This window comes from Arachis stenosperma, chromosome 1, assembly GCF_014773155.1.
Source record: "Arachis stenosperma cultivar V10309 chromosome 1, arast.V10309.gnm1.PFL2, whole genome shotgun sequence".
Taxonomy (NCBI): Eukaryota; Viridiplantae; Streptophyta; class Magnoliopsida; order Fabales; family Fabaceae; genus Arachis; species Arachis stenosperma.
In genome coordinates this window covers 13,267,584-13,289,658 of record NC_080377.1, presented here as the reverse complement: position 1 = coordinate 13,289,658, position 22,075 = coordinate 13,267,584, and the positions used below count along the sequence as shown (strand labels likewise).

At 28.3% G+C, this 22,075-nt stretch overlaps 2 protein-coding genes across 2 annotated transcripts; both read right to left on the bottom strand.

Moving 5' to 3' along the window:
* Nucleotides 1–3,402: 3,402 nt before the first annotated feature.
* Nucleotides 3,403–4,154, bottom strand: LOC130975601 (secreted RxLR effector protein 161-like). Its single transcript, XM_057900374.1, has 2 exons — nucleotides 3,617–4,154; nucleotides 3,403–3,515 (listed from the first exon to the last, which is right to left on the bottom strand). Exons 1-2 carry the CDS (start codon nucleotides 4,152–4,154, stop codon nucleotides 3,403–3,405), a joined length of 651 nt encoding a protein of 216 aa, XP_057756357.1.
* A 10,841-nt stretch (nucleotides 4,155–14,995) lies between these two features.
* On the bottom strand, nucleotides 14,996–21,064 carry LOC130939900 (MLO-like protein 10). Its single transcript, XM_057867970.1, has 15 exons — nucleotides 20,456–21,064; nucleotides 20,060–20,117; nucleotides 19,690–19,883; nucleotides 19,176–19,292; nucleotides 18,898–18,958; nucleotides 18,666–18,754; nucleotides 18,320–18,394; nucleotides 17,872–17,960; nucleotides 17,736–17,785; nucleotides 17,597–17,637; nucleotides 17,337–17,510; nucleotides 16,934–16,969; nucleotides 16,768–16,835; nucleotides 16,454–16,514; nucleotides 14,996–15,793 (listed from the first exon to the last, which is right to left on the bottom strand). Exons 1-15 carry the CDS (start codon nucleotides 20,660–20,662, stop codon nucleotides 15,401–15,403), a joined length of 1,713 nt encoding a protein of 570 aa, XP_057723953.1. The 5' UTR covers nucleotides 20,663–21,064; the 3' UTR covers nucleotides 14,996–15,400.
* Between the last annotated feature and the right edge of the window lie 1,011 nt (nucleotides 21,065–22,075).

Sequence of the window (22,075 nt, the reverse complement as noted above, 5' to 3'; positions counted from 1 at the left end):
GTTATGGTTATGGAAAGGTGAATGGTTGTGGTAGCTACTTATATAGTTGAGGGAGAGGATTTATCTTTAGCCGTAATCTTTTCGGTTTTAAATAATTTTTCAGCTAATCTTAACTTTAGTAATGGTTAAGCAATGCTTCAATTTTTCAAAAGAAAAGAGTTGGTAGACAATGAAAATTTTAAATAATATGAATAATGGTGTAGTGTATTTTTATTTTATTTGGTCAATTTTAGAGTTTATTATTTATATTATTCACAAAAATCATTAGTACGGAAAATTAAAAGATATTATAAAAAAAGATTACTTATAATCTTTGAATATAGAGACGATTTTGTTTGAATTAATAAATTATTATAGAATTAATTACCAATACTATATTGAATTATTATATTTTCAAGATGGATATTTTAAACATGATATATATGTCATTTGTGTTCAACTATATTTTAGTAGAAAGATGCGCTTAATTTTATTTTTGCCTTATATTCTTGAACTGGATTAAAAAATAGTATCTATTAATAATTATTAATATAAAAAATTATCTAAAATATTTAATATGAACAAAAAATAAAAAAAATTGGAAAAATAATTTGTTGTTTAATATTAATAAAATATTAAAATATTATAATTTATCTATATATTATTATAATTTATAAAATTCTTTATATTTTATAAATATATTGCATTTCAAATTCTAACAAAAACTTTAAAAAATTTAGTGTGTTTCACTTATCAGTTATCATGTCAATCTGTGTGGCCAGTAGAGTTAAGTTTGCAAGGTAAAATTTAAGAATTAACAAAAAAAAAAAAAACAGTGATTTAAAGAAAGAGTAGAATGATAAATAATTTTTTAAAAATTTATATTTTGAACATATTAGTTTTTGAAAAAAAAATACTAACAAATTTTTATGATAATAAATATAGTGAATACATTATCTTCAGATTAATCTTATAATTAGAGTATAAAGTCTTAATTTAAATATATTTGTCTACATTTATTATTATAAAAAATTTTATTAATATATATATATATATATTTTTTTTTTAAATTAATCTATTTAAAATATAAATCTTAAATAGTTTATTTATCACTTTATTCGTACAGAAATTTTAGTTTGTGGAAAATTAGGGTTCACTTTCAATAGGGGTATTATTTGCTTAACGAAGATACGGATCAATGTGAGCAGAGAAGACATTGACCAAAGGAGAGTATTGAGAGGGATAGAGATATTGAAGGGAGGAAAAGTAGCTTGAAATAGTTCTCTATTAATAACATAACACACTCTCATTTTCACTGTGTCTGGTAGGTTAAAAGAGTGTGGGGAGCACTTGCTATTAATAAGGGAAATTGTAGGTAGAGGAAAGGGACACTGATTAATACCCCATTCTTACTACTTAAGCTATTTTATTCCATTCATGTTTTATCATATTAATACCCCATTTTTATTAATTAATTTTATATGAAGTTGATAGTTAAAAATTATTAGATAATAAATTAATTAAATTTATTAAATTATTTAAAAAATTTTAATTATTAACTTCACATGAAGTTAAGTGCATGTGAGTTTTCTACCATGCACATATTAACATAATATATTAATATGTATGTATGTTAATTATTTTGACATCAATGTATTGTTGATTGATTATTTTCTTTCTTATAACTAATATTCTAAAATTATATACATAAACAATTTTTTACTAAATAAATAAAGAATATTTAGTAGTTGTTTGTGTACAAAAAGGAAATAGTTTATACATATCCAATAGTTGTTTCATTTATAAATTGTAAATATAAATAATACCTAATTAAGATGAAATATGAAAAAATAGCCAAATACAGTTAAATAATAATGATACATTAATTTAACATAATACTAATAGATGCACCTTTTAAGTACTATACATATATCATACTAAAATATAAATTAATACACACCCCCTCATATAATTTAGTATTTTCTGTGTGTCCTTAATTTAAGCTCTGGTTTTTTTTATTTATTTTTAAATAAAAGTAATATATATATATAGTTAATTACTTGAAAGAGAAAAATTATTAGTAGTCAGAGAACATTTTAGTGGATAGTCAAGAATACTAGAAAGCATATAGGAGTTGTTGGAAGAGTAGTAGAATATTGACTACGGTTTTTTCTTTTTATCTTTATTATTGTTGTTAAGATTAGAAGGGAAAAAAAAAGAAAAAGAAAGAAAAAAAAAGGTAGGTTTATATAGTTAAGAATATGGAGTGAAGAAACGTATCATGCATGTTGAAATGCAGGCATAAATTCCTACGGTTTTTTTTTTCTTTCTCTTTCTCTTTTAATCCGTTCAATACAATAAATAATTGCATTGTGTATAATATAATATATATCACTAAATTAAATAAACTATATACAAGTACACCGTTCAAAGCCAAAAAATAATGCGTTTTTCAAAACCCACACACTTCACTAAATCGAATGTGAATCTAAACTTTTCGGCTGGTAAATAATTTTAAATTTCTTCAGAGAAAAGAGACAAGGACAAGAACTATATTTATTATTTAACATCAGTTTAATATAGTACCTGCCACTAATGTTAAAGTTTAGTGTTTAATTTGTTTTAGTATCTTACCAATCTTAATTATGTTATAATAAAGTTTTTCAGGCGTTCTAAATCTACACTTATCTAATTATCTTTGTTGATAATATAAAAGAGTAGTAAGTGGTGGGCCTTATTTTTCCGGTTTATTGGATGAAAACAAAAAGTAACTAAATTCTTTTTTTCAATTTTCACTTGAATGATAAATGTTATTTGAAATCTACTATAAGATATGATAAAATCGTGATCTGATCTAATTTTATTGAAAAAAATAAAATTGAAGTGGAAGAAGATTAAAAAAAGTGAATTTATCATATGAATAAATATAAAACCTAAAATTAAAAAAAAAATTATAGAGTATATCAGAGTACATATTGTTATTCACTATTTATAGCTATTAGAAAATTAATTTTACTAAAACCTAACTCAATATAGTAAATAAATTAACTATGATTATGAGATAATTACTATTGTTAACTTTAACCTCTAATCAAAACAATTTTTTTTATTATTCTAACTAAAGTTACAAAAATAAATACTATCAAAAAATTATTTAACCATAATCAGTTACAGCTTGCTTTTGTGAGCCATTAGATACCAGCTTAATATCATTTTTAAGTTGAAACTGATTGAATTAGTTGTAAGTTCAATATCATTATTATCATCCTTCCTTGAATTAAGACTTGTTGAAACCTTTAACTACTTTTTATCATCCACAGAATATCCTTCCTCAAGTGGGGCGTGTAAGTCAAGCATGCCCAACTTGAAAAGTAAAGGTTCAAAGACAGCCGGTGATAACACTTTAGTAAGTAAATCAGCAGTTTAATGAGCTGATTTAATAGGTAGCAATTTCAGCACCCCTATTTGAGACTTTTCACGAACAATGTGACAATCTACTTCAATGTGATTGGTTCTTTCATAAAAGACCGGATTAGCTGCAATATACAGCGCAGATTGATTGTCACAATAGAGATTGATTGGCTGAGGATGAGATGAGATACATGGCAGTCATTAAGAATATAAAGAAGCCGTTGACCTTTCCGAGTTGCTTGTGCAATGGCACGATATTCAGCTTTTGAGGAAGAATATGCTACATTTGTTTGCTTCTTACTCTTCCAAGACACTAATGAAGAACCTAGGAAAAAATAATACCCAGTTATTGATCGACGAATATCGGAACAAGTTATCCAATTCGAATCAACATAACCAGTCAATTTGAGATCATTATTTGAAGAGAAGAAAAGACCCTTAGAAGGAGATTTCTTGATGTATCGAAGAACATGTAGTGCTGCCTTGTAATGGTCATCAGTTGCACAATCTAAAAATTGGCTGAGCTTCCCAACTGCAAAAGCAATGTCCGGATGAGTATTGATGAGATATAGGAGTCGTCCGAGCAGTCTTCTATATTGTAATGGATCTAGTAATCTTGTGCCACTCTCCATAAAAAGTTTTTTATTATACAGCATAGAAACTGAAGCAGGTTTAGCTTCCAACATACCATATTCCTCAAACAAATCAAGAATGTACTTACGTTGATACAAAGCAATTCTTTTGGAACTACGAGCAACTTCCATTCTCAAACAAATCAAGAGTGTACTTACGTTAATACTAAATTCAGCATCAAGAACCCTTTAATAGCTTCGATTTCAAATAGATTATCTCCAGATAAAACAAGATCATCAACATAAACAATAATAATAGTCAAGCCAAGCTTAGTGTGCTTGATGAACAGAGAGTGATCATGAGGAGACTTGATAAAACTATGTTGTTGAAGAAAACCACTTAATCTTAAATTTTATTGACGGCTTGCCTGTTTTAAGCCATATAAAGAACGATTCAACTTACAAACAGCACCATTTGAAACATCGAGACCTTGGGGAGGTTTCATATAAACCTCTTCTTGCAACTCACCATGCAAGAATGCTGTATTAACGTTTACTTGGTGAAGTTTCCAGCCATGGACAGTAGCAAGAGTAAGAATCAGTCGTAAAGTGGTGAATTTTACAACTGGACTGAATGTATCAAAGTAATCATAACCAACTCGTTGACGAAAACCTTGAGCCGCCATACGTGTTTTGTGGCGTTCAACACTACCATCTGGATCAAACTTCATTTTAAAAACCGACTTGCATCCAATGATGCGCTTTCCAATAGACAAAGAAGTAATAGACCAAGTCTTATTCTTCTCAAGAGCGAGTAATTCCGCACTAATTGCATTTCTCCAGCATTCGTGCCGCACAGCTTGTTCATAAGTGTTTGGCTCAACTGTTGTAATTATTGCTAGAAAAAAGGCTCTATGGACAGGGGACAGCTTCCCATAATCCACCATATGAGATAGACCGTATCGCTTGGAAGACGATTGGTTACTAGAACTTTTTGTTCTAAGTAATATACAATGATAATCTTGAAGATAAGAAGGTGGTTTATGTGTACGAGTTGATCGTCTAAGATCCTGATTATGCATGTTATCATTTGAATGAGAATTAGATGATGCACTATTTGGTGGACTAGTAGAAGTTACATGTGAATCAGTGAGTGATGTATGGTCACTAGACTCATGAAAAAAATCAGTAGTAGCATGAGATGGATGAAATGCATTTAAAGAATCATAAGTAAAAAGATCAAATCCATTAAAATTAGAATCAGTAATAGGTAGAGAAGAGGCATTTATGGATTTTGTGAGCATGTCATCATGAAAAGATTTATAAGAAAAATAGTGTTCATAAAAATCTACATTTCGAGACAAAAATAGTTCTCTAGTGTGAATATCAAACAGAATATATCCTTTTGTGTCAGTTGGGTAGCCAAGAAAAATAATCTTTTTTGCTTGTTTATCAAATTTTGATCTTCCATGAATTAACGTTGAAGCAAAAGCCAAGCATCCAAATACTTTAAGGTGACTAATGTCCGCATTCTTACCAAATAAGGTAGCATAGGGGGTTTTATTTTTTAAAACTGGAGTTGGAAGTCTATTAATTAAATGAACAGTTAAACCAATAGAGAAATTCCAAAAAGTTTTTTGCAAGGACGATTGAAACATTAATGCTCTTACAATGTTAAGAATATGTTGGTGTTTCCACTCAACAATACCATTTTGTTGAGGTGTCTCAACACATGATGTTTGATACACTATACCCTATGAATTATAAAAAATATCAAGTTTAAACTCAAGACCATTGTCAGCTCGAATAATCTTTACTTGAGAATTAAAATGTGTTTTCACATAGGCAACAAAATTCTGGACCAAACTGTTGGCTTCTGACTTTAATTTCATGAAATAAATCTATACAAATCTAGTTTTATCATCTACTACAGTTAAAAAATATTTATAACCTTGTAGAAGTGACATTGGTCCCTAGATATCAATATGTATTAAATCAAAACTGCTTAAACTTGTTGTTTCACTAAGGGTATATGGTAACCGTTTATGCTTCGCATAATGGCAAAAATCACATGGTTTAGAGCAAGTAGATACAGAAAATTGCACACAAGGATATATTTGTTTGATAATGTCAAATTTGCATTGGGGTACTGGTGCGGAATTTACAACTATAAACTAACCGGCAAGTGCACCGGGTCGTACCAAGTAGTACCTCAAGTGAATGAGGGTCGATCCCACGAGGATTGATGGACTAAGCAACAATAGTTAAGTGATTTACTTAGTTAGACAAATAGAAAATGGTGTTTGAGAGTACAAAAAGTATTAAATAGGAAACTCAAAATATCAGAAAACAGGCAATAAATAAGTTGGGAATAAAATATGGAGAAAACAGTTAATACTTCAGAGTTATCTATTTTCCTGATTGATTTTTCTTATTAACTATTTTAATCATGTAAGATTTAACTCATGGCAAACCATATGTGATTAAACCCTAATTTCTTAGATCTTTTTAGTCTCCTTTAAAATTCATCAATCGCCAATTCCTTGGTCAATTAATTCTAATTAGATGGTGAAGTTTAATTTTGATTATTATGCCACAGAAATCCTAATTACCCAAATATAAGAGGATTATATGTCACGTATCCCATTAAATCCAGATAATTAGAAATTTAGGAGAATATGTTTTCAAGCTGTTGTTCAAGTAAAGAGCTTTTCCAAGTTATATAAGAACTCAATTAGAAAGAGGTTCATATTTCCGTTCTACCCAATTTCATAAAATAAACAACGAAAATAATTCTTAAAATATAAATCAGTACATAAATTAAAATAGAAAAAGACAAGGAACAGAATCAATTCATACAATAGACAGAGCTCCTAACCTTAACATTGGAGGTTTAGTTGCTCATGGAAAAGAGTGAAAACTAGAATTCTGGTAAACGGTGAATTTTTAGGATGAGATGGAATAATTTCCAGAAGAAAAGTTTTTCCTTTTTATATCTAATCCTAATTAATTTAAAATCTATTTTCTAAAATTAAAATAATATCTTTTTCTATTTAAAAATAAAATTTAAATTTAAATCAGAATTAATTGAATAATCCGCGCCTTGTAACGTGGGGACCACTTGGTTTCCTAGGATCCACACCTAACTTCATGTTGTTCACCACACAAGACGCCTAACTTGAACTGAAGAGGAGGTAATGAGCCTTAGTTGAGATGAGAGTGTGCCTTACTTGAATTCACGCTAATTGTTGCGTGTTGTTGATGCTGTCTTGCGTCTAGGCAGAGCTTCTTGGGCGTTCTTCTTTTATCCTTGCGCCTAACTAGAGAAATCTCAAGTTAGGCACAATCTTGGCTGCACTGGTGGAGAAGAAGTATGGACTATTATATATAGTTGAAAAGTTCTAAAAGTTAGCTTTCCAATGCCACTGAAATCACGTTCATTGGACTTATGTAGCTCAAGATATTTAGATTTGAGTGCAGAGAGGTCAGAGTTGACAACCTCATTCGCCTTCTTCTCTTTTTCTACAAAAGCTCCATCAAATCCTGCCAAATGCTATATAAAATAAACAGAATTTCACACGACTCAAAGTACCATCCATAGTGGCTAAAAAATAATTAATTATTGATTAGACTCAATAAATTAAATGCAAATTTACTAGAAAAAGATAGGAAAGATGCTCACACATCAGGTACATAACCCAATCTAAAATGCCATAAATTCTCAATAGAAAAATTTGAAATTTGTGTAACCAAATTTGCTGTCCTAAGATTAGAAGAAAGCAAAATCTTGTCACTATGACTTTGCATGTCTAGAATTCTAGTACTCCTATTATATGTTGTATTTTTTATGTTGTCTTTATATGCTAACTCTAATGCAGCTTGTATAATCCATGTTTTGCTCTAGCTATGCCAATTATCTTCATAGAGGTCCGATTCTATATCTCACAAAATTTGTTCAGTATGTACAGCACATCCGTAAGATAGAATGTAGCTGAAAATACCACAATTTCACTTATAGTTGCACTTGTGTGTGTTCCATATGGTAATTTTATCAGAATTGGTATAATATGTCTAAAATTTGTAAAAAAATGCAATGAGTGTGATACATGATCAGTAGCTTTGGTATCAAGCACCCAAGAATTTGAGAAAAAACTTTTTACTGACAAAAATCGTGCAATATGAGAGCTCATGCAAAGGTTATAAGTCTCTAAAAGTATACCTCCACTTCCTGCATTTGATTAACTGACATCTCTCACGTTTGCTCCTTGAAAAAGCTGTGCACAGCAGTGCATCTCTCAAACTCTGATTGAATTGGGATTGACCATCAGCTTCTTTGTACTACTTGACATTGTGGGTGCTGCTCTCTTCAATTTCAGCAGTAATATGATTAGCCATAACTCCATTGCTAATCTCTCGTAGCCATTTCTACCTTTGTAGATGAGGTGGAAATTCATATTTATGGTAACAAGTATCCACAAGATGCCTGCCTTGTGACAATAAGAACAGGTCTTAAGTGCTTAATTCTTTCCACCTCTACTTTTACGAGTTCTTCGTTCTCTTTCTCTAAAAACATTGCTTGGATTATTGTTAAAATTATGAACTAAATTTTCCAAAACTGGATGTAAGAAGTAAACATTTGCTGAATCTGCAAGTAAATTGGTACTCGATTGTAGCTGTAAACTCGATAATTGCCTTATAATACAAGCTAGATTTCGAACAGAATATAATATATATATACTGTGTTACGTATATATTAAAAATAACCAATATATATATATTTCATAAAAAAAATATTATACTATTATTGTAAATAAATTAAGTTTGATCGTTATTTATCCATTACAAATTTAATTATTTAACATATTATAATAGTTTTGATTATTTTTAATGATTAATTATTTAATTAAACTATTTATAAATTAACGTGTATATAAATATTAACATATATATATATTACTTAAGTTTGTGGTTGCTTTTTAGTATATATGAAAATTTTTTTATATGTATATATATATGTTTGTTGGTAGTCACCAAACAAAAAAATGTTTATTGGTTTTTTATTTTTTGTGTCAATATGTTTGTTGGTTTAATTAAGGTAAACATAGGGTTCGGTGCGCGTTTGATAATTAATTATTTTTTATAATATATATGAGTTGATATGTAATTTCTTTTTAGTATTTTACCCTTTTATTTTGAACAAACATACAGCTAAACATGTGTTAATACTTTAATATGACATCTAACGATATTTAATTAATAGTAAAAAATAAATTAAATATTAAAAGATAACCACTCATATCAAAATTTAAGGATGATGGAATCCATACAAATTAAAGTACAAGCAAGACGTGCTTTAATTTAAGTATTCCCAAAAAAAAATTACTTGGATAGTTGGATTATATTTAATTGATTCATGTATAAATGGACAACAGTACGTCCCATGTTGTACGTGCAAATTAAATTAAAATTTAAAAAGAAAAAGTTATCCTTCTCATATATTTATAAGGTTTGGTTAATTAGGGTTATATAGTCTTGTCCATTTTCAGAGATCTCACTATTCTATTTTTTTTTTATTGGAACAGACATACATATGATGCTGAAAATGAACCAATGGAACAAAATAGTAATTTGGTTTTCTTTTAAAGAGAATCATATGGATATTTTATTTTATTTTATTTTATTTATTATTTTAATTCAGCTTGGTAGATAGTGTTAGTTGCTATACTTTATGAAAAAGCTTAATTATGTAATGTGTAATAATAATCCTCATCACTTTAAACAACAGTTTCTTCTTTGAGCCACTAGATGTCAACATCTTAAGAGTCTTGCACTTGCTCAATTTTTTGTGCTAAATTCGATCTTCTAATCCAAATTAAAGTATGCTCTTTTTATTTTTTTAATTTTATTAATTTTTTTCTCTTCTTGTTGTGCAAGAAAAGCAAAGCAAAACATTGATGTTTGATGATGGTGGGAATTAATTGATGAAAAGGCTAATCTTTGCGCAATAGTAGTTAGGATTCTGTTTGCATAAAACAATCTCTTTTTTTATTCGTGAAAATGAAATTTCATGTATCGGAAAAGATTGATCACTTTAGTTTAATTAATTAATTTGTTAGGTTAAATAATAATTAAAGAAGATATATAGTAACTCTCTTATAATTAAAAGTAACTGTTTAATTTGTTTTAATTGCGCACATAAATTAGAGAAAATGAAAAAAAAAATGAGAGCAACTTATTAGCTATATTTGTGTATGTGATTATTATGAAAATATTTAATCATGAATATATATTATCTAATTTTTTCCCTCCTTGAACAATTACTTGTGAAAAAATTCTCCAAATTAACTTAAACAACAATTTTCAACTAGAAATAATAATATGCTTTAAGAAGGAAAACTATATAGTTTACATAAATTAAATAAATAATAATAATACGTCAACTCATATCTAGAATTAGATAAGTGTGTAATAATTAGTTGGATACAGGAGGATAAAGTTTGAAACATGCATAGATGCACTAAGTATGAAAACCATGGATTATATATATATAGAAGCTACCATGGTATTGTATGTGAAAGCATTAGGTTTTTCCCACTTTTGATGTGTGAGGCACACATATACACACTGATGAGCTTTACTGAACATGTTGTTTGAAAATAAAACTTTTATATGCTTTTCCCACTTTCATATGGAAGAACCACTAGCTACTTAGCCTCATATTCAACATGTGCTATTGTCTAGCATTGTAGGGTCCTTCAATTCTTTTCACTTATTATCAAACAAATAAACAATAGGATAAACTATAACAAAGTTTTTAAGTATATGGTACATCGGTGTTTTGGTAATTTTTAATTATTAATTTTAATTATATATATTATATATATTTTTTATAATTAAAATTAATAGTTAAAAATTATTAAAACATTGATATATTAATATACTTAAAAGTTTTTTATATAAGTATATTTTTTATATCTTTTGTCTTTAAATTTTATTTTGTTTTAATTTTATTTTTAAAATTTTTTATTTACATTAAATATAGCTCTGATAGCTAAATTTTAACAAAGTTTAGGACTAATCCAATAATGATACGTAACAACTATATCTGATTTACTTGTATTGAAAGTTGTTCTTGTGAAATTGTAAATGAATTGATTCTAATTTTTAAAAAAAATTAGTTATCAAAAATATATTTATATTTGATGTAAATCGAAAACTTTAGGACAAAATTAAAACAAAATAAAATTTTAAGATTACTTTTAAAACTTTTAACAAATTTTAAAAACAAAAAATTTATACTTTACCCTAAACAATATTATTATTGTTAATTGTATTATTATGTTCCCATCTCAAAATTAATGAGTGATAGAGATTAAAGCCAAACCTTCCAAATCAATACTTAAATATGTCTGGTGAACGTGGTTACATATATATGGTTGCCATTATTATAGGGTTTTGATTAATTAGTTATATTATTATTAATTATGTCTCAATAATATAATTTTTTGTTTTTAATTAGTAAAAATTAATAAAATAATTAAATACGTTGCATGATTGATTGAGAGAGAATTTTCTTGTACTAAAATTTTTCATTCTTTTTCATGCCTAGAAATATCAACAGAATGTATCTTATAAGTGTTTTAAGATAAAATAAAGATGAGACAAAAATATTATTGGATTTCTGTTCCTGATGCATTTGTTCTTTAATTTCGTTTTTAGCGTAGTGTTTTTAAGTTGTCCTGATGGGACACAAATATAGAGTTAGTTAATTAGAATGGCGGGAATTTTTACTCATTTCTTAAAAAGTAATATATATATATATATATATATATATATATATATATATATATATGAACAAGAAGGAAGCTATCTTATCTTATAATAATAATAAGAAAAAAGACAAATAAATCTTTAATTAATTTGAAGATATATAAGTTATTGACTAATTAAAAATATAAAAACGTTTTTTATTTTTTAAAATGTAAGACATTTAAGTCTTTTGTCCATATATATATATATATATATATATATATATATATATATATATATATATATATATATATATATATATAGGTGCGTTCTGTGGTACCTATTACTTTACTATGTCTATGATGACTATAAAAAAGTGCTAAACCTGATTTTTCTAAAAAAGCTTTGAACTAATAGTTAAGGTAAACATTTTAAACGGAATTTTGGAGAAAATAATTTTTTTATGCTAGAAAAATAAAGAAAAGATAAATGTTAGCACATCCTCTATAAATATACATGAGTTAAGTTTTTTAGGATTGAGAAGACCGATCATCATAGCAAACAAAAATTAAATTATATTATATTTAAAAATTAAAATAAATTTTTGTTTATATTTATAAACACTAAAAATCCACAAACACTAGAATTTTAAACCCATACAAGAAATAAATAAAAAAATAAAAATCCTTTTATAAAATTAATTTGGTTTTAAAAATAAAATAATTAAATTTAATTAACATGAATAATTTTAAAAAATATATTTTTATATAAACAAAAATGTAGAATAATTATCAAAATTAATCATTGGGCATTTTAAAATGAGAGACTTTAGTCTCTTAGATTTTAAAATAGATAAAACCGTCTCCAACATTTATTTTCGTTAAACGATCCAGTCTCTCTCCAATTTGATTCGAAAAGTTAAGTATAAAATTGTCTCTAAAAATTTAAAAGTAATATTTAAAAATTTTAATAGTCATTTTGATTAGAAAAATCAAATAAAAGGAGACTGGATTATCTAACATAAAAATAAATATTATGGATTGTTTTGTGTATTTTAAAACTTAATAGACTCAAATCTTCAATATTAAAAATTTTGAAGACATTTTTGGATAATTATTCAAAAATATATTACTAATTAAAATTTATAATTTTAAAATTTAAAACTTTTATATAGTTTTAAATTAATGTTACAATATTTAAATTAAACATCTGTAATTTATAAGATATATTAGTATTCATGAATACTAATAAAAATAATAAAATTTTGTCCAAAAAAAAAGAAAACCATTAAAGAGAGAAGAGAGTTTCAGACAGAGAAAAGGCATTATCAGGAGTGTTTTTCTCTTCTTTTTCTGTTTTATTTTTCTCTTCCTTGTAAATTGGATTTTCCTTTTCTTTTTTCTTTCTTCAAGACATGTGTTATAAAATGTAAATTTGGTAATCTACTATCCACGTCTAAAGAACAAAAAAGAAAAAAGAACAAGAGAACTCAATTAAACAAATTTTATCATTTTTAGCACTAACTAAACAAGCTTCCTTTTATAATTTTTTTTGCTAGGTGTCACATATTTATTGGTGGGTCAACAATTAGCCACCACTAGGCACTATTTCTTGTGCCACCAGAGAACTGGCCATATATATATATATATATAGTAGTTTGCATTTATATTTGCTTTCTCTTATTTCTTTGTTTGTTTGTGTTATTCATCAAATTATTATTGCAAACTAATAAATTCAAGGGAACTTGCATAAAATCAGACTAGAATATATGTATCCTTTTCAGCTGAGTCAAAAGGATGCAAAACCTATAACATCTTGAGATGTAAATAACTAAATATACGTGTTATGATTTAAGGTGGTCCTTCTTAATTCATACGTAAAAAGAAAAAGAAACAATAAAACAAATTAAAGAATTCAAAAGGGAAAAAAATGGTCCTGCTTGCAAAGTGATAATCAGTTTTGGTACATTAACAATAGAAAAATTTGATCTTAAATTTCATATATTTGACCTAGTTTTATACGCTGAGTAATACTTAGGACTTAGGAGTATTAATTATTCATCCTTTTAATTACTTTTTAAATATTTAAGTGAGTAAAAATTTATATGTGTTACTTTTAAAAATATTAAAAAGATAAAAAATTAAAAGAATAATTAAGAAAATGAGTATATATATATATATATATATATATATATATATATATATCAAAGTTATATGTATTTTCCTTGTCTTTTGTTTTGTATTATTCTACAAGAAGTTTTATATGAAATTTTTGTTCAACTCAATCGCCAAGTATATTTAATGTGTGTGTTATTTATCCATAAATGTAATAATGTAGACATCTTGGTATTTATTTATAAAAGTAACCATATGAATAATTTTAAGAAATTGAGAGTTCAAATTTTATTTTAAGCTTAAAAAGAAAAAAAGCACTTAGTTAAAAATTTTGGAATTTAAGTATTGAAATTAAAATAACTTTTTTCTTAAAAAAATTTTACTCCTTATTGAGATTTCACTTCTTCGGTTGAGGAGAATCTTTTAGATTTCAGATAATGAGAGTTGAGATTTAGATGGCAGTAATTTAATATAAAAATAATAAGAAATTTGCAAAAGCATTATTCCTAGGTACTTTGAACACTAAAAGTTTCTTACGTGTCATGGTTTTGATTTTTAATTTTATATTTTTAAGGATGATTAGTCGATTTTAATCAAACCCAACGTCATTATCTTCAAACACAAATATCTCATGTCCTCTTAACAACAAAAACAAATATCTAATGTCACCAATCCTCCAAAAAAAAAAAAAAGAAGAAAAGAATATAAAAAAGAAAATATCTCATGTCAATTCACCTTTTAATTCTAACATATATAGACCTAGGTGATATTTTCATCATGAAAAGTTCCCTCCTTGTTCACTTTTCATTACTGTGTCATTGGAACAGATTCATAAGATATTCATAGATGAGCACAAGAGCATTATTATTATTATTATTTGTTTATAATATTATATAACAATGATGAATATTATAATAAGAGTTTATTTGACCGACAAAAAGATGAAAACTCATGTATAGTTATTTTCATATAAAATCGCTAGTTAAAAATTGTTAAATGATTTGATATATTTGACTAAATTATTATCTTACCATTTTCAAGTATCAACTTCACAAAAAGTCAACTATACGTGAATTTTCACGGACAAAAAATCAAACGCTACTTTAATGTGATGACCAAAGATACATAACAGCAAAGGTTAACATACATTGATGCCTAAGTGGATGTGTATTTAAGATAGTAACTGGGATTTTAATAAATCATTTATAGAAGATAATTATCATAGTTGGATATGTAAATGACTGGTTCTTTGATTTTTAACTATTTCACTGTGAAGGATAGATTATTTCACATTTTGATGTTCTATCCACAAATTCAAAAGACTAAAAATATATTACAATATACAAAAGTGAATTATATATTCCTATCTACAAAGAGATAATATAAGGTGAAAATTCACGTATAGTTGTTTTCACGTGAAGTTGATAGTTGAAACTGGTTAGATAATAATTTAGTCAAACATGTCGAATCATCTAACAGTTTTCAACTAACTTCGCATCAAGACAACTGTACGGAGTTTTCGCCGATGTATAAATATGTTTAAAAAAATTAAAGGAGGGAAGGGAGATTAATAGATTAACCTCCAAAACCATTATTGGTTTGTTCTCCCACAGTGGGGTGCCTATTTTCTCTTGCTATTTCTTCTTGCTGGTCACCATTATCCACTCTCACTATCAAGCTTGATCTTGGAGTAATGGGAGACAATTCAGTCTCAGATTGATAATCTTCGTCATCATCATGGTCCTCATAGGATGAAGTGTGCCGTGTCGAGTGGCCGGTGGTTTTGAAGCGGTGTAGCATTGGTCCTGAAGAATGCACCGTCGAACCAATGGTGCTTCCGTCGTCCAAGGTTCGCGCCTTCGACTTCCCTAGCCTCTCTCCATGCTTCTTTTTCACAGCCATGTGCCATTTCTTCAGCGCCTTAGATGTTTGTTCATCAAATATTGATCTTTTCATTGTTGAGCCCATCTACAAGTGACAGTGACAAATAAAACGAAACAAATGAAATAGAAATCTAAATAGTAGTATGAATTTGATTTTGATGCACGCCTAGTGTAAAGTAGTTTTATACGTGCATCCAATTACGTAATGTCATATCAGTAAAAACAGGTGGAAATTCAGGTGCAGTCAACTTCATATGAAGTTGATAACTGAGAGCCGTTAGATGAAGCCAACCAGTCAAATTATTTAACGGTTCTCAAGTATCAACTTCACGGAAGTTGACTGCACCTGAGTTTTCACCGTAAAGATAACTACCTTTTCACATTGACCACGTGAATGGTCATCCAAACGAATGGATGTGATTGCACGACTGTGTAAAGCGCTTTACACCTTTACACTGTCAGTGCATTAAAATTAAACTCTAATAGTATTGACTCATTCTAAATTGAAAAATCTAAATAGTAACTTAAAAAGAATAAAAAACAACTAGTGTTTGTCATGATTATGGCATTAGAAATCAAATTGGAACGAAGTCATTTTATCAATAAGAAATTTTCCCATCCACACCCATATAAGTTGTTTGTTTCGAACAAACAAACCGTCGATCTTGACCCCGGGAAAATCTTGCATGAGAGTGTTTCTATTAGATAAAACAGTAGAAAATCATCAAGCAGAAGCATGTAATACCTGAGTAACGAGAGCGTATAATGGAAGCGTGATATAACTGCATAGGCATAGCACTCCAAGCCTTCAAGCCACACAAGAATTCATGGAATTAGTTTATGGTATGAAATGCAACTTTGATGTATATCATGCATTTTTTTATGTCAATATCTTAGATGCACAAGGTTCAACTTGGGGCACTAAGGTAATTCATTAGTATAGACTTGAATTATACACCAAATTTGAACCATTGCAATTCTTTGATAAATGATGCATAGCATAATCATGTTGATTTGTGACTTTACTGCGAAAAGAGAGATTTAGGTGTTAACACTTACCCTAAAACTACTTTAAGTATTGCAAGTTTGAAGTCAGCATGAAAACAGTTTCTAAACCCAAAAGTGTACTGCAAACAAAGCAAGAATCATCGATTACTCAACTGTTTTAACATAATATCAAAGAATTATTATTCAAGGTTAAGGCGTAAGGAGGTAGGTTCAATACCCATATCCACAAGAAATATGTTATTTGGAATGCATTCTGCAAGTGAAGTGAAATAAAATCAGTTAGTTATTGATAAACAGATTGAAAATTCCAAAGCATCCTAAAACAAATATCTATATTGTTCTTGCTAGTATAAATGGTAATATCTTAATCCATTCAATAAGTTAAACAGCATGAAAACTCGAATTCGAAGTTACAACGGAAATTATTTGTTCTGCAGGTGTATATCAAGATTCAAAAGAACAAAATCTGCATGCTTACACACAAGATTTTTCAAGGTAACACACATAATCTTCCTTATCTTTGAAACTTCCAACTTCAAGTCTTAATAATTTATACATGACTTTTTTGGATATGCAAAATATTAGTTCTGGATTGTACAAAAAGGGAACCAATGAAATACCTGGAACAAAGCAAAGTGAATAAGATGAAGAACTAACTGAGGCCGACCGAACCAAAAATATTGGTCAGAGCCCTGAACAAGAGGAATCCCTTGGACAACAGCATGCTTTTCTGTGATTTCTATAGCCATATTTGCTAATGTGGCTTGAAGTTTTGTTCCAACAGCCAAAATTATCTGCAACAAATTAAATATTTATAATTGTATATCTCAGCAAACCTATGATTGTGCATACTATATATATAAAAAAACAAAATACTCACCACGACAGGAATTAAGGATGCCCAAAACATAGCATGCCATCCTGCAAATAATATAAAAATTACCTTTAGTTTGTTAGTCGAATTATCGACAGCAAAACTGTAGATACTAAAAGACTCCAATAAGAAAATAATTTCTCACCATTAATATTTAGTAGTAGAAAAATGACGAATGACGCCCAGAGGACAGGACTGTCATTAATAAAATAAACAAGTTATAATGGTTTAAAAACCATACAGAATATACTCGCATGAATGCTTTTGTAAGAGAATATTACCTGACTCCAACAACTATCTTGAAGTCATCCTCCAAGGATCTTTTGATATACTTTTGGAAGTCAAATTTACTTCCAGGAGCCATATGGACCTACACATAATGCACAGGCAAACAGCGAAGGTGAATTCGATATTACGGTTGTGATGCTAGTTGGGATCTTAGAGGGAAAGGGAATGAATGAGTAAAGTGGAATCTAATTACTTTCCAAGAGTAATATATTATCTCTCTCTCTTTCTTCTAGTTACTCTATTATTTCCACTGAATAACCATGAATCTTAACATCTTGTGAGGAGGAAAATGGTATCCAGGAATGGATAGGATTCGATGCAGTGTGAACCGTGTATTCTAACTCGGTTGTGATCTTTATAATTTGCTTACCCGTCTTGGGTTTAAGCCAGTTCTAATCGGGGAAAAATAATATCATAAGGCATATCTTATCAAGGACTCACACTGATAAAACCATTGCGAAGAGCTAGGTAGTCAGCTTTACCCACAGACCTATAAAACTGCCTAAAGAAGCAACCCTGCAATTGGCAAAACAAAAGAAATGGTACACAACATCAATTTAAAAAGAGCACAAGAAAATCAAGCAATGAAATAATTAATATTCAAGTCATTTGAGCTATGACTCAAGTATGCCCTCGTTTACTTCTAATAATTTGCATAGGATGGTCCAACAAGTACCGGGTGTTGACATGCCTCTATCTTGTTCATAAAATCATATCCTCTATCTCAAGAAGAGAAAAAAAGAAAAAACCAGAAAATGTGGAAGATTAGCTAAAGAAAAGATCTTACGATATAGAAGAAGACGGGATTTCTAGTCCAAAAAGTTGCATGGGCTTTCACAAACGATGTTTCATGAGTTAGCCGGAATCTCGAAGCATCTACACACAAATATGCAACATATGAATGAGATTGCATGCAGCACAATTTCAAAGTAAAATTCATAAACTTAGAAGCCTAAGAATTTGTCACTTTTTGCAATGCAAAAAAAGATAAATACTTAGTGCATCATTATCCACCATACCAGTAGCAAACTCATAGCCATGAGATGAAGTCTCTGCCTCCCATGCCTTCCACCCGCGTATCTGCAGAAAAGAAATTTTTTACTACTTGCAACTGACATCTTAGGATAGAGATTTAGGACAAAATATCTAAAAGTTAAACTAGATCTACTAATTTCCTCCTATTCTTTCAAAGCACAACGAAAATTTTATACTTACGGGCATCGATTTAATATGCTTAGAATGGATATATATGGAAAAATAACTTTTTAAGTATTCAATGAAAAAGGGAAATGCAGACCTTCAGTCTCCCAAGAAGCATTGTGACAGCACTGTAAAGCACATGAAGAACTGCCAAGAAGAATATGAGGATGTGTAACTGGTGCAACCCATTGCTTGATATAAGCGGCGCGTATCCCTATAATTAGCAATTAGTAGATAATGTTAAAATTACTATAGGTAAGTAAGTAACAGCAACCTTTGATCGTGTTTTTGAAAACAATAAGAGGTTGATAGCAAAGAGTTGTTTTGATGAAAGCATATCAACCAAAAATCAAAACTTGAAACCCCCCATAATAGAGGGAAAAATCGCTTTGGCAAATGGCAATCAACAGATAAAGATGGCACTTTGAAAGAGTAAATATCCAAGTATGTCGCACACTGTGCCATCATTTTATTTTTCTCTTTTCAAATATAAACTTGCAAAAGGTTTGGAAATTATCATGGTCAAAAGATATAACTTTAGCTGCAAGAAAAACCTTTAAGATCCTCTTGACATAAGAACATGGAAATTTAAGCATAGAAACATTAGTTACCTCCTTGCATTTATAAACTCCATCTTCTGATAGAAGTTTCCTATGAATTTGATCTTTGCCGCTACTCTCATCGCCGCTACCTGCATATTTACATGGCAACAGTTTGTCCGCGGCACTGCCAGGAATACAAATTCTAACAATGTAACTCTGCCCGAATGTCAAAAGCAGAGAAATGAAGCCTAGAACCATCAACTCTGCAAAAAAACAGAGATTTAAAACAGAAGAAAACATGTGGTAATTATTTATTAAACATTAATATCAACATGTACTAAAAGTAAGTCAAGAATATTCAAACTGATTTTCCAAGTTACAGTGATAAGCATCATAATTCAGAAGTTCATAAGAAATAATTGCTTGGAAAAATTCTTACCAGCTTTGACTTTCTCAAGAGCTTCAAGCAGAGCCCTCTTGTGCCTATCATTTAGCCACTGGAAAATTTCAGCCAGTTAGGGATACAGTACACAAGAAAATCACAAATATCTTTTTTACAAAATTTGGAAGAAACAAAAATGAAAATTACACTAATGACACATTGTCCTTGGTCAAACAGTCTCACATTGAAACTAACAACCAGAAAATTAAGATCAACTAACACAATTCTTCATTTTCCTCAGCAACAAAATTGAAAGTACAAACAATGTTACATTATCATGACAAAATTTTCCAGCTACAAAATCATAATAATTGACCATATTTCATAATTTTGAGAAATTAAATCAAATTAAAGAGATAAAAAGGTTTGAATTTGATGGTGAGCAATTAGTACCGTTCCAACTTTGTGAAGACCCTTCTCAAGAACAATGGAAATTAAGATGAAGACAGTGCAGACACCAGCCACAGCCCAAGTTGGTGTTTGATCAAGTTCACTCCCAGTCCCACTGCTATCACTTGACGCCATTACACCATTCCATAACAAACTACACGCTATGCTGATGATCATAAAAAACTGCATTTTGCACTTTGAGGCATGCATTTATGACAAATTACAGAAGCAGTTACAATTCTCCCGGAAAGAAAGGAGCACTGAGAAAAGAAGAATAACAGGTTGACCAAGGTTGAGAAAAATTATGTTGGGGTTTTGTGGAAAAGGAAAAAGATTGCAACTTTAATAAATAGTGTGATTGGTTTCTTCAGAAATTGAAGGTGAAGAAAGATTACAAGAAGCACCAATGTTCAGACTTCAGAATCAAAAGCGCGTTCATTTACTGGTAGCTGGAGAGAGAGAGAGAGAGAGAGAGAGAGAAGCAATGTGTAACTATGGCTTCTGATTGTGCTCAGAAAGTTGCTGGCATTGAAAGCAGCTCATGGATTGAATTGAAGCACCATTTTTTTGTTAAGAGTTGAAAAAAAATTATTTTATATATTTTCTGAAGTTCTATTCTGCCTCTTGTCATGGTTTATGACATTCATTTGTTATATATTAATATTTTTAATCCATTTAGGTTGACTAATAAGTGCTCACGTTTTAAATTTTATTTTGGGTAGATAATAATTTATTGACCAATAAATTTTTATATAAAGTTTGAATGTATATTTAGTAAAATTTTTATTTTTAAAAATAATTTAAGAAAAGTTATTTTTTAAAAGAATTTTTTAAAAATTATTGTAGTATCTGTATTTAATAAAATTAAATTAAAAATAATTTTTAATAAACATAATCATTATAATTGTATTTAATAAAATAATTTTTAAAACTAAAAAAATCATAATAAACATAAATATAAAAATTAAATTTAAAATTTAATTAATATATAAATTATATTATACTTTTTAAAATTTTAATAAGTACAAACTAATTTTAAAAAATTATATTTTATATAATTTCAAAAAATTCCTCTGTTGTAGAAAATTGTAAGTATAAACGTGTAATTTTTTTATTTATTAAATAAAGAATAAAAAATTTATACTTTAAAACAATACAAATATTTTTTCAAAAATTTTATCGAATCAAGTGATAATAATCTACTGAGTAGGAAAATAGTAAAATACTATTGAAAAGAATATAATCAATGTATTAACATTTATATCATTAATATTATTATATTATAACGTAATGTTTTTTCTCCTTATTTATTTATGCCTATGGAGTTATTTATTCATTGAGCTAGATTCTCTCTGATTCACTGGCATAGTTGTAACGAAGGATTACCATTACGATTTATGTTTTAAAAATATTAAAGAAGAATTTGGTTGCCATTTCTTTAAGAGAATGCCAATTAAGAGATTAAATTAATCACTTGTTCCCTTTTTTATTCAATTACTTATTTCATAAAAAAAATACAACATGAATAATCAGTAATATTGAGAAAATAAAAAAATTAGAACTTGTCTTATTTAATATTTATTAATTACTATAATAATTAATATAAATACTAAATAAAATAAA

Excerpts from the sequence above, each read along its gene's own strand:
- LOC130975601 (XM_057900374.1), bottom strand. The coding sequence starts at position 4,154 with ATGGAAGTTGCTCGTAGTTCCAAAAGAATTGCTTTGTATCAACGTAAG. Across the intron at positions 3,516-3,616 it reads TGCACAAGCAACTCGGAAAG|CTAATCCGGTCTTTTATGAA; the intron begins GTCAACGGCTTC and ends TGTATATTGCAG.
- LOC130939900 (XM_057867970.1), bottom strand. The coding sequence starts at position 20,662 with ATGCATGCCTCAAAGTGCAAAATGCAGTTTTTTATGATCATCAGCATA. Across the intron at positions 20,118-20,455 it reads GTCTTCACAAAGTTGGAACG|TGGCTAAATGATAGGCACAA; the intron begins GTACTAATTGCT and ends GAAATTTTCCAG. Across the intron at positions 17,511-17,596 it reads CATCCTTAATTCCTGTCGTG|ATAATTTTGGCTGTTGGAAC; the intron begins GTGAGTATTTTG and ends AATTTGTTGCAG.